A 13,585-nucleotide genomic window follows, 5' to 3' on the forward strand; every position below is an offset into this window, starting at 1 on the left:
TATTGAAAAAAGCAAGACTACCTCATTTACTAGAAAATGCTSTGTAAAAAAGAATACAAAAAACTACTTTAGTGTTTTTCACAAAAGAAAATACATCAAATATGTTAATTTTCACTATTGGGAGATATTAGTCCCTCAATGGCAGCAGACAGAAAAACAAACTCTGTGCATGGATTCTTTTCCCCCCTTCATTTTATCCTTACCTTCCACTGTTTGACCTTCTCTTCTGAGCATCTGGACTGCTCCTACATACTTCTTAAGTTGCACTTTTAGCACTTCATTTTCTCTATTGATTAAAAAAACAGAATAAATAAGTATAATCATTTCTCAAAATAGATGAAAAGCTCTTTTCAGTGGAAACAGGCTGTTATAATAAGCTTTACCTAAGTTGGGTCACCATGATGAGAGGGGRAAAAAAAAAAAGGCTTACACATTAAATAATTCATCAACAGCAGAGTACCAGGAAAATTAGTTTTCCGGGACSACATAAACACATCAGTGAAACAAACTATCTCATAATCAAAACATTTCCATTAATTGTTTAATTTAGATTTCCTATACTATGCTATAWTGATGGCAAACAAACTATGCAGTCTGTCTAAATCACCATCAATTAAAACTTGAGGAAGGAATACTACACAAGGAAATTCAGAGTGGCCAATGTAAAATGAAATCATTATTTTACTTTTTGCAACTATCTAATTCCAAGTAAATAATGATTCAGCTTTAGAAACAGGCTTTATCATTGTAAGAAAATGGCAGCACTTCAGTAACAACATTCAAGGTAAAAAWTTTCCACAAACCATTCCTAAATGAAAACCATAAGACAAGAAATTTAGGTAATCCCTTTGGCTGTCAGAGTTCAGTGCCTGTGCCTGTCTCATTTTCCTTTGGAGTGTACAAGTATCCAAACCAGGTACTACCCTGGCTCCACTTAACAAYATTAAGCACCTTAGCTTATATTTGGGGAGAAATAAAAAGGGCTCCAACTGATTGAATTTTAAACAAAGCTGACAAATCATGTATCTGAAAATTCAATTATCTGCCTAAGCCAATTCAGTTAAGAAAGTATGACAAATGTTTATACCGAAGAAACATAACTAAAATGTGCTGCAAGATTGTGAATTCAGACAACTTTTATTCTTCTTYAAAAAAACATCAAGGTAGAAATATGCAGGTGCCACAAATCCAGAAGAACACRCACAAGTGTTCAGAGAGAGGAGGGAATTTGGGATGGCCAAGGCCAYGCTCCAGACACGATGGTACCTGGGCATGTAACACAGCACAAAAAAACTGTCAACAGGAGATGCACAAAAAGAAAAGGCTTTTTATTTATGGGAATTTATTTAAGAATTAGAARCATTCAAAAAAACATGCAATATGTTTGATGATCCATATACACACATAAAATATGCATATATTTATGTACACACATGCAYGAACTGCTGTTGTGAGCAATGCTATACTGCTCCTGTAAGAAGCTTTGATTGTTACTATATCCACATTCCTATGGATTTCAAGTCAGCTTGTTGAACTTTGTAGCCTCAATTTTACTCAGCATTTCAGTAGGACATTGCTAAATAATTGAGAAGCTATTGATTGCTCGACGTCTGAATTTTAAGAGTATTTGATGATTTAATGCATTTGATGATATTTTTCATTTCTGAGACTATAAATCAGTTTTTCCACTAGCGACAGATGTTAATATTCAGGTTAAGGGGAAGAAAACAAAAAAAAACCACAGTATAATCCAATATACTATATTAAAACAAACCTAAATAATTCATTCATGAAAAAAATTCTGTGACAGCTAAACAAAAAGGTTTCTCACCAGAATTGTAAAAATGTCTGCATGAAAATAACAGTGTACAGATACAATATATTGAGTATWAAGGATTCTCATGAAATAATCATATATCACCTCATTTCTACATACGAGAATAGACTCCTTGCCTTCTGTCTGTACTGAGACAGCATTAAAAAAAATCTGTATTTTACTATTGTGCCTACTGACAACTGATACAGCACAGATGAAGTTTAGAAAGCCTTTAATTCACTTAAGGTTTTGACTGAAATTCAAAGCAGGCCACTATGGCCCAGTCACAATTTTCTAATATGCCTCTGTATCAGCTTATTGTTTCTCATTCTTGGAAAAAACAAAATAAACAAGCAAACAAAAAACCAAACTACAAGAATCTAACTGATGTCTATGTTTTGATAAAAAAATCAATATTTTTAGGAAATACTAGAAAAGCACCAAATATCCCAACAATAAAAAAACCTGCAGGAATTAAGAATTAATTGAAATAAATAATGTACAGCAACAATCTGTAGAATCTACAGCAGAGGCTGGGCTAGAGGACTTCCAGAGATGCCTTCTAACCTGAATGATTCTGCTATTGGGAGATGCAAGATCACAGTTAACTGATATCAAATATACCCTAAATTAAATAAGGAAAATGAGAACTGTTACTCATAGAAGTGGAAGTTGAACTACATACAATATAATGAGATTATATAATAAAACCAATCTGCAGAAGACACWGTAACGAGGAATAATGTGATAAACTTAGCTGCTTGTCATGGGCTGGGGCTGCAGCTGAAGCAGGGCTAGCACTGAAACCTTTTCTGTGTCTGGGAGCTCACTGAGAGATGGAGGCTGGGTGGTTATCACCTTGTTTAGGAGTTCTTCCCCTTCCTCCTGCCCTCATTGATGCCCTGCTGCCAAATAATCTTTCTCATCCACTTCTTCCTCCTCCTCCCTCTTGGAAGCTCCTTTGTCCCTTACTAAATGTGCTGGCTTCCACTTCCAGTATGGTTTTGGTTTTTTTTTTTTGTGTAGAGGAGCTACTAATGACTTGTGACATGTCATCAACTAACTAAGCAGGAAGAAAAAAATCATTTAATACAGGAATATTCAAATTAGTTTTCACAAGCAAGAACAAGAGATAGTTYTTCCTCTAAGAAGCTGCTTAAGGGAAGCGATGGAATCATTTCAAGATRCACCACACATCATTTCACCCCTCACTGAAGGATCATGATTGTGAAAGGATTGTTACAAAACAGAATAATAGAAAATGCCAAATCCAAAAGCAGTGGAGGTTTAAGGAAGACAGACAGCAGATAGAGGAGGCAGATTACGTTACAGAATCTACAGTAAACAGGAGAAGTAGAAGTGTAAGATAAAGTAGAGCCAAGTTCTCATCCCCCATTTCCCCACACAGTGCATTTTCATCTTCTCTACCTGCTTTTCTTGCTACAAAGCCTGTCCTTTGTAATATGCTTTCCTCCAACATTGCTGAATATAGTCTAAGAATATGCAATCTGAGATTATCCAATTTCACAGTCAACTCCAATAAATTTCTTTGCCTTGCAAAGGGATGTAATAGTATTCCACACAGAAAAAAAAGAATCTCAATTAAAAAACTTTAGTATTGCCAAGAAGCCACTGGCACAATATGTCCATGCAATTTGAGAAAGGTTCATTGATGAGGATAAAAACAAACCAAAAACAAAACAATCGGAAAAAAGAAAAAAAAAAAAGGGAAGGAAAAAAAAAACAGCTGACAACATTATACTAGAGAGACTATTGAGTGTATTCTATCAGAAGACCAGGAAATAGGCTGAACCTGAACCTGCTCCTTTTGGAACAATATAGTAACCATTATGAAAGAGTTATTCAAATATTTCACATGGAACAATGAGATTAYCACTACTTGAAACTAAACTGACCTAAGACTTTTTCCATTTTTCAAAGAGAATTTGGAAACTTAAGAAAATGCCTCTCAGTAAACTAGCATTTTGTCTGGGAGGCCAGAGACTCCTGGGAGAGTCCAGGAGACCAGCTGAATAATTGCAGATTTCCAGAAGCCATCATTTCAGCACTGACTGATGTGTCACTGAAATTTGTGTTCTCAAAGCCTTCAGGAAGCTATTTATGTCAAATTCTTCAAAAGAGCTTTGGAGACACACATAAATATCAGCTCTCATAATCTAAAAAATATTCATTCATCAAATCACAACAGTCAGATTGTTACTGAATGATTTCCCTTTCTTTAAAATATTCAGAACATTACAACTGAGGAAAATTTTCTACTCTGGTCATGTGATCGATTGTTTTCAAGGGAAACAGTGAGGTTTCATTACTTCAAAATATCTGGGGAAACTCATTTTCCTCTTACTCACCTAGTGTATTATGCAGCACTCACAGACCAATTCCAAACTTTTTTTCACTTCAAATTCTTTAGATTATTCAGCTTGCTCAAATACTTGGTTTAAAACATTATTTATTTTAAAAGATTTACTACTCATTATTGCAGCACCATCACCTACAGCAAAGTGAGCCAACACAAAAATTAAGAAGAAAAAGCTATATTCCAGGCAAACTGCATGCAAAGTTTCTTGTGTGAGTATGCTAGAAAATGAGTTGCAATGAATCATTAAAGAAATGCCTCCCCAGTCCAAAGTAACCGGTGACACATGAATTTATCATGCCTAAGCGGCTCCCAACACTGTTTTTATCACATGACATGGCAAGCTGACTTTCAGAGGAGCAATCAACACAACAGACCCATATAGCACAAAGAGAAATTACACTGACTTGTTTAAAAATACCTAGTTAGTCCAAGTGAGCAACTCTTCAGGTCTTGTTATAAAAGCTCCTTATCTATTCTTTAAAGAGGTATGTGCATGACAAATATCTGATTCACCCATATGTCACTGCAAATTCTAACACTGCGGGGGAGTGAGTCAAAGAAATATGAATATACAACTCCTATAACCTGAAACATGAATATTAAATGATGAAGTATTTGCATTGTCTCTATTGCCTTACAGCACATGAATGTCAAACCACTTATTCATATCTCTCCCTCCCTCAAAGCGAGTTGTTTGGTTTGATGTGTCATCAAAAGCAGAATTAGTAGCATCCTAAATACCTTTTTTTTAAAGAAAGCTTTATATTTATCATTTTCAAATAGGCAATAAAAAGCTTATAGGAGTCTCAGCTGTGGTACTTTGTGATTGACACTAAACACTCTATGCATGCAGAAAACAAACACCTCTCTCTGGGATAAGGAAGATGATTTAACTCTTGGATTGTTTGTTGTTTACTATACATGTGAATCACCCCCAAGATTTTACACACCATGGTTACTCTAGAGCTTATTTTGAATTGTAAGAAGGAAAATCACACTATCACAGCAGCATGTACCTTCAAAAGTCTTTCTTAAGCTGAATCACACTGAGACAAGGAGGGTTAAAATTCTTTCAATTTAACTGTACYACAAAGTCAAGCTGGAGGCAAATCMCTCCTGGGACCAAAGCTGTKTAACACCTTCATTAATGACCTGGATGCTGGGCCAGAGCACATCCTCAGCAAGGTCACAGACAACACAAAACTGGGGAGCAGAGAGACACTGTGTGTTTGTGCTGCCATCCAGGGGGACTGGGACAGGCCGGAGAGCTGGGCTCAGAAAATGTCTGTGAGGTTCAACCAGGGTAAATGCAGTGTTCTGCATTTAGGGAGAAACAGCCCGAGACACTCAGTGCTGGAAGGCTGGAAAACACCTCTGAGGAGGATCTGGGAGCCCTGATGGACAAGCAGYTGACTATGAACCTGCAACACTCACTTTGTGGCAAAGAAAGCCAAGAGCAGCCTGGACCCCACAGAACTGCCAAGGAGTCACTGCCAGCAGCACTGCCCAAAGGGGCTGGGGAGTCTCTGTCTGTGCAGGTATTCAAAACCTGCCTGCAAATGGTCCTGAGCAACCTCTTCCAGCTGATCTTCCTAGAGCTATGGGAAAAAACAGCTGCACCACTTCAGAACTTGGTACTTGCCTGTTGRTAATGTTTAGCGACAGCTATGGCTTACAATAGGATTATTAGTCCTAAATCATTCATGTTCTTCTGCAAACTTAGCCACAGGAAAATGATTTCTCTTGTATGCAGACTCTTTTATTCCCTTGTAKCCCTGCAGTCACTTTTTGAGACATTTTCAGCACTTCTTACCGTGTCAAGGCCTGGACTTTCGTGGCATGTCGCTCTTCTTGTTCTGCTACCTTCCTCCTGCAGTTCTCCATTTCCTGCCTCAGTGCTGCAGAATGTTCCATCTCTGCATCCAGCAGATTCCGCAGGGATCTGCAAGAAGSCAACAGCCTCTCTTTAGAACACTGCACACACTACCTGGTAATCAGAGCATACTCTAAGAAWCACACAGGAGCTTGCCTGAATGATGCCATTAACGTCATCCTAAAATTTCATTAGTCAATGTAACAAATTCACCTGATTTGATTATACAAAGATATGAAAAGCTACAAGGAAAAAGCAGTTGCAAATGCTTACTATTAATTTGTATTACTGYCTTGTCAACATGCCCAAAGCACAACCTGTTATGGGATCTACTGTGCCACCATGCAGAAAGAATTTGTTTTCAAAAAAAGCTTATAAGCTGTTTTCAGTGCTTCAGTGCAAGTCCATACATCTTGGGAATAACCTATAAGAAATGTATTTATAGTAAGGCTCTTGTYTCTGCCAAAAGCATTGCCACAGACCTCTGTGTAAGAACCCTTGATGAGATAGCAAAGGTCAGCACAATGCATAATGGCAAAACCCAAAGTATCCTGGTCCWTCTGCCAAAAAAAACCATAAAGCTGAATGAGGCAATAATTTGCAATTATGGGACTGGGAAGAAGAGGTGGCAGGAAAATAGGATCAGTTGGTAGGCACAGCATTAAAACAACCACAAAATACCTATAGGAAAATATAAATTACCAAAATAGCCCTATTAATGCATGGAATAAATTTGTATTTTCATTCATCTAACTATGTGTTTCAATAAATTGAATAAATAGAAAGTAGGTTTGATGGCATTTTATAGAAACTACTGATGATTTTTACATTTACAYCATCATTTTGCTTCAAGTAAACATAAAGCCACTCACAAATGAAAGCTACTTTCAGCATTACATTGTCAGCCATCCTACACCACTTCATCAGAAGGAGAAAATCAGAAATTTTCTGAATATTTGCATTAGAAGAAACTTTTGATCATTTGGGAAGGCATTTTAAGAGAGCTTCAGAATCTTTTGGCTATAGGGTTTGGTTCTGAAAAAACTACAACTGCCAAAACTTCCAAGACACAAAGAGCTATCTGATTCAAACTAAAGCAAAAAGTTGCCYTCAAAACACTGTTCTTCAGTATCAACATTTAAATAGTGAATTAAGTTTACCTTTCATAGAAAAAATAATATATACATCAAAAAAAGACATAAAGATTATATATAGCTTTACATRAAGGATAGMTTGTATTARAAAAGAGATTTTTTTAATTRCAATCCCTCTTGACTAAAAAAAGCAAACTACCTATTCTGCTCTTCCAGTTCATCCTTTCTATTCATCATGGCCACGATAGCTTGACGAAGTTCATCTAAGAAAAAGGAACAAAAAGGATTAATTTCTGTGTGCATTTCTGCTCATTTCACATCCAGAAGTCATGTACACAGGCAGCACACTTAAGGTGATGCCAACACCATTTGCCATTCAGCAAAGCACATAAAAATGCTCTTAATCTCATCACTAAATTGAGCAATCTTTCCAAGGCGGTGTTATTTAACACRGCATCAGAAGTATTGATCAAATCAAATTAGTCTGCATCTGGCTTTAATACAAATGTTTACAAGTGTGCCTGTGGTTGCAGCTGTTTTGTTTTCACCACAGATGTAGGGCAGAATGCACCTTTTCACCACATGCATATTAATGACATACACTGGTACTTGTTCAGCTTCTTCAAATTGCTTCTTCTCCTGGCTATAAATTCTGACACAGGAAAYGTAACTGCAACAGGGAGATGGGAGYAGAGATAATGTCATTGCTCCTTCATGGCATCGCTTYTCAAGCTCAGCCTTAAAGATCATAKGATTTCTGAACTTTGTAACTTCCTATAAAAGCCTTCCTATTTTTGACAGATACCTTAAAAATACCTTCTGTCATTATATCAAGAATACAAATTTAAAAAAAAATAAACTGACAGAATTTTAGAATTTTGAAAGATTTCCTTTGTGTTAGGTTTGTTGTGAACAGCCAAATACCACTCAGAAAAGCATCACCTCAGTTTCCTTAACATTTCACATACATTAATCAATAGTTTCATGAGTGCTACAAGGACTCATTTATATTAAACCATCTCTATCAACAGTTATGYGAAATGTTTACATATAACAAATCAGCCAACTCTTTTCTGCAAGTATTCAATGCAGATGTCAGTAAGTTTTRKWKKKTTTTMMKKAAAAMMMWMYAACAGAGCTGGTATTACTTGATTTCTTCAAGCAAGCAAAGACATTGGACAAGTTGTTTCCCTTTACATTTAGTTCACAGGTTTACCTGTATCTTTCCTCATATCTTCTGCAGTTACAGAAGCTATTGCCATTTAACAACAACCTAACAATGTCCTGTGGACCAGAGTCTGACAAACTCTAGTAGTAGATAAAACGTAAAAGGTTTTGTTATGTCAATGAAATATATCWGTTACTGCTGCAGACACCTCAATTCCAATCTGGCCCCGGTAATGTGCAGGTAAATCCACCCTTGCAGGACTGCAGGATTCAGCAGAGCTCTCATATCATTTCGCATCAGCCAAACCAAATTTCTTTGTGCTAGATTTTTTCCAAACATTCCTGCTTCTTTGGCCATGGAGAACTCAGAAGATCATTTTTCTGCCCATTCCATAATATCCACATTACAGCTTAAGAGCTAATTGACATTAGCAAGAAACCTTTCAGTAGGTCATTAGAGGGAGTTTGCACTTCATTAATTCAGCATAGAAAGAACAATTACTTTTCTACAGTAACAGCATTTTTTATGGGTTCTCTATGTAACCCTAAAAGAAAAAAAAAATCAAAATCTTTTATAAAAACTAATAGCAAAATAGTGAAATTTTTCAGTATTAAATCAGCCTATCTGTGAAATAAACAATTGCTCTAAGGATGCAGAAAACAAATAATCCAGCAACTGTTAGAGCATCATACMAATATACAATACAAGCAAAAACATCCAGAGTAAGCTTTCTGTACAGTAACACTCCAAAACAAAAAAAAGATTTGAAATATAATGTTCAATTCAGAATCCTCCTCCAGGAAGCATCAAGCTGATGGCATTTTAAATATTTCAAGTGTGCCATTAAAATATGATCGYGCATGATCAACAAGTAGCTGCTATTATGTCTCTAACTCTGAATACATTAAAGCTGTTGCTACTCAGACACRTTTTTGTAGTGCTGGCTCTGCACTTACATGGGGGTGCCCACTCTGCAATAATTGCCTGTGTGTATTTATTATTTTAATGTGTATTTATTAACATTTATACAGCTAAGCTATTAAAAATTGTCTTCATTTCTTCAATTTTACAAGCCTATTCAAATCATTACTTTAACTTGGCTAATAACTTAATCTTCTTTTCCTTATTCCATCCAGAATCTTCCCTGTGAGTAGAGAGACCTGAAATCCCATCTTTTCTCACTCCTCTCTCCCCTCCACACACACAAGSAGAGCACAAAAGCAAGATTCTGCGAAAGACCATGGTTTGCACAAAAGAAGAAGAAAAAGAGCCTCTTAAAATAGAAGACTTTAAAATGCTTATTTATTTCCATTTGCCTCATTTTTCTGAGAGTCATGCAATTGACAATAATATCGAGACACAATAAATCATAAACTCCAAATTTCATTATCACATATAGGGTAAAAATCAATGCTTAATTTAGGACCACAAAAGCAAACACATTTCAYACTCGGTATTTCTTGCTAATTTAGTTCAATGACAGATACCAGTGGAGGTGTGGATGAAAGCACCAACACAAACCACCAGTCTGGGCTCAGGGATCAGAGTTCCAAGAAGGCTGCTCTGGCCTGAGCCTACCTGAGCAGCAATATTGCTCCATGGCTACAGCTATGCTCCTTCTTCTGGAAGTGATGAGTATTAAGGAGTCATGTTTTCTATAAATTACTCAAAACAAACACAAGAACTATACAGTTTATCACCAACACTTCTTTAACCTCTCTATTCGCAGTAAAGCAAAAGAGCAAACCAAGAGAGTAAAGCATTATTACTGTAATTAAATGAGTAAAAAATTACCGAGAAAAAAAAACACAGAAACTTTAATTTCATTACCTTTTATGCAAGGAACTGAACGGAATTAAAAGGAAACCATCTTATTTATAATTTTTGAAAGCTTTAAATATTATATCTGAATTAATTTCTTACTTTCACTTATGCTTCCTGAAAAATTACAGCAGCCTGTCAGAGCAGTCAGCTGAATGCAAACAAAGGAAATCCAGTATCACACACTGCAGCAGGTTCCYTTCAAACCTGCCAGAACATCCACAGTTCATGAGCTTTTGTCTGTCTGATACACTTGCCTCTAAGATGACTGTATGATCTTAACCTAATTTTTCCAGCAGACTTATGTCTCATACATTGTGTGGGTTAGAAAAGGGAATAAATTTGAAAAAAATAAAAAAAAAAGTCAGGGTTGTAGCAGCAACCATAAATTTGGCATTTTCCTCCTTCTGGACTATGCAACCTCAATCCTTCTTTCTCCCTTCTATTTTATTCCTTTTTTTTTCTTCAATAAAACAGTGGAAGACTGGCCAAGTATTCCTACTTCAGAAAAGTGTTTGATGTTAGACTTTATGTCCTACTTCTGAGCTGTTTGTGCTTGATGACATTATGTTCTGTAAACTTCTATTAATGAAAGGCAATACACTACTGTTATTAAGGAGCAGCGTTCAACACCAACATATCTAAACATAAAGTGAAAATCAGAGCTCCATAATAACAGAGATAACTAGTGAACTTTCATATTATGTAACTTTAAAAGATATTTTCTTAACTTCTTAAAAAAAGGATTCCTATGTGCAAACCAATAATTCCAAGCCATTCTTTATCAGCAAAAAAGGATAACATAAAAATCAATTATATTTTTTGCATTAAATTCCACTTTTTCAAACACTKAAAATCTTTTTTATTGCTGAGATTAATCTGTGGTTCCTAATTACTCATAAAATKAATATCTGCTCTAAAACATTTTTAAATTCAATTCCATACTTCATGCAAAATCTAGCTTCTAGAAAGCTTTCATAAGGTCAYAGAGCATGAAATATATAATGTTTTAAGAAACACCTGCCAATTTCCAGCAACCTCCAGAAAAGTCATAAGTTTCACAACTCTTCTGCTGTTTAGCCAAAGATTGAGAAGTATGATTTGCAATCACCTGTTGTGAAGAATGAGCTGTAAGTGAAATTATCCCTCAGACTACACAAGGTCACGCAGCCTCCTCTGCAATCCTGCAGATAGAATATCAGGGTGGGCTGGAAGCAGTTTACAGGAATCTTTTTTCCTTTATTTTCATGAGTGAAAATTTACACAGATATTTTCAGAGACAAATAAAACTTCCAGCAGACTTGTTACATCTTAAATCAGAAGCCTGACCTTTAAAGACATAAAGAGCTTTATGCTCCCTAAGCTGCCTACATGAACACTGCTTTTAAGGCTTAATTTAGTGCTCAAAAATCTTGTAAATATTATCCTGTCATGTCACTATTCACAGGGCAAATTTTAGTAGGAAACAAATTGTGTTGGCCTTCTCYTTTATAAAAGGGTTCTGGTGAGAACCCAGTCTTTAAAGCGAACTGCAGCTTTCTTTCCTCTCCCTGATGAAATACAAACTCCCTCTTTCCACAGCTGGGCTTTCAAAGAAGCCACAAGAATTTAGTACCTGCCTGTGACTTGGGGCAGCTGGGTACAGAACAGGTCAGAAGCTATTTAGAGGACACAGAAAGTACAAAAACACACACCTTATTCACTTACACAACCAGGATAAAAATATAACACGGAGGTTTGATTATTCAGTAAAGTTGTTCAGTGATTGTGAAAAGCTCAGGATTTCTCAAGAATATATGAAAAAATATGGAATTATGTATAATATTATGACCTTTCCCAACCTTTGTGGTCAAGCCCAATTTTAAAAACTGAAGAAAATTATAGTGAWAAAACTAAATTACCAATTACTTCCTAAAAATAGTACTATAATAAAAGAAGCTTGTAAAGAAGAACACAAGCAGCATCCTTCTAAAATGAAAGTTTTAGGCCTTCTTTTTTTTCTACTGCAAAAACAAAATGGGGAGACTTGTGCTGGTAAGGCAGATTGTTCTGGTGAAAAACAATGCTGAAAATATAATCTTCCAATGGCAACACTTCGAACAGCTGTTTGTGATTCAAGCATAATAAGAAAAACACAACGTTTTTAACACTGAAAAATTACGTAGTCAAGTAGATACATAAATAGAAAACTTACGACCAACTTAACTCTTTATAAAATTGGTTATGACTGAACAATTGCTAAGCAGAGCAAGTTTTCAAATTATGCCTAATCCAAACAGCAAAACTATGGATTAGGATTTATCTTAAGTGGTATTAGTATTTTTTGAGATGTATCTGCTGCTAAGTTAACCTATGCCTTACAAATGCAGGSGACATAATTCAGGAAAATAATTTAAAATGGCAGAAATTTAAAATTACAGCTTCTCATAACATAATTTTCTGGCCTGCATATCAAAAGAAGTAAGAAAAGTTTAGTATTGTACTAACAGGTTGGAAAGAAAATGGGGAAAGAATATAATTTTTTTTTAAATAATTTCAGGCTTTGTCTTCAGAAGTAAGAAACACAAAAATCCAGTCACTGGAGACCTCACAGCTTTTCTCACTGCACAACTGCATTCCATTTTTCTTGCCTGATGTGTTAGGATCAGTTGCTACGCAACCAAGCTATAAGCCTCAGCATTTAATAATTCTTCAGCTAATTGCAATAGAGAGAAAGAGCTTCTGTGTCTGACTTTGTCATAGCACTGGATTCTTCCTGTAGAGAATCTATAACCAATAACAACAAACTTGAAAAAAGCATTTTTATACAACATACCCAGGATCAGCTATTATAAAGGTATTGAATAATGTTGCAAGTTTATRGTCAGCTGAATTTTTATTATAATTATCATTAGATTATTTATTAAATGTTCTACTGGCTTTATAGATGGGTTTAACATGCTTCCCACCCTTCCTTCCACCAAATCCTTCTCTGAAAGGGGAAACTAATGATAATGTGCATGCTTCTGTTGACCCTGTGTTTTCATTTCATTTACAAATTGCTAAGTATTGAGAACTGAAAATCTCCAGATTTTCTTTCTATTTTATAGCTGCCTTACCTACACTAGGAAATAACTGAGCAGCCGAAGGAGACCAACTGCGGCCCCTGCTGGTACCTGACACCCCTACAAAGAGCAGAATCAACAGAGTGCAGGGGCACCAGAAAACTGCCCCATGCAGTTCTCTAACTGARAAACAAAATAAAAATGTGAGGGCAAAAGGATTGTAGGAATAACATTAGCAGAGAGTATCTAGTGACCAAAGCAGCACTATAACTAACAGTGAGTCCATTCTACACTTCATTTCTGGCACTTATAAGTCTCAAACTTGTTTCTCACTTCATGAAGTACTTGGCAAGAAAGGATTTTTCAGTTTTGCGAAACTCAGTCAGCAG

The 13,585-nt window shown here is 35.9% G+C and overlaps 1 protein-coding gene across 1 annotated transcript in view; it reads right to left on the bottom strand.

Annotated features, from left to right (window-relative positions):
* The window catches only part of SNX29 (sorting nexin 29), a 96,381-nt gene that overhangs the window by 64,388 nt on the left and 18,408 nt on the right, over positions 1–13,585 (bottom strand). The window contains exons 12-14 of the mRNA XM_057367307.1: positions 7,363–7,426; positions 6,010–6,138; positions 204–286 (exon numbers count right to left, since the gene is read on the bottom strand). Of these exons, the coding sequence (XP_057223290.1) occupies positions 204–286; positions 6,010–6,138; positions 7,363–7,426 (276 nt within the window). The remainder of the gene's footprint in view (positions 1–203; positions 287–6,009; positions 6,139–7,362; positions 7,427–13,585) is intronic.

This window comes from Malurus melanocephalus, unplaced genomic scaffold, assembly GCF_030028575.1.
Source record: "Malurus melanocephalus ecotype Western Australia unplaced genomic scaffold, MMel_1.1 scaffold_77, whole genome shotgun sequence".
Lineage (NCBI taxonomy): Eukaryota > Metazoa > Chordata > Aves > Passeriformes > Maluridae > Malurus > Malurus melanocephalus.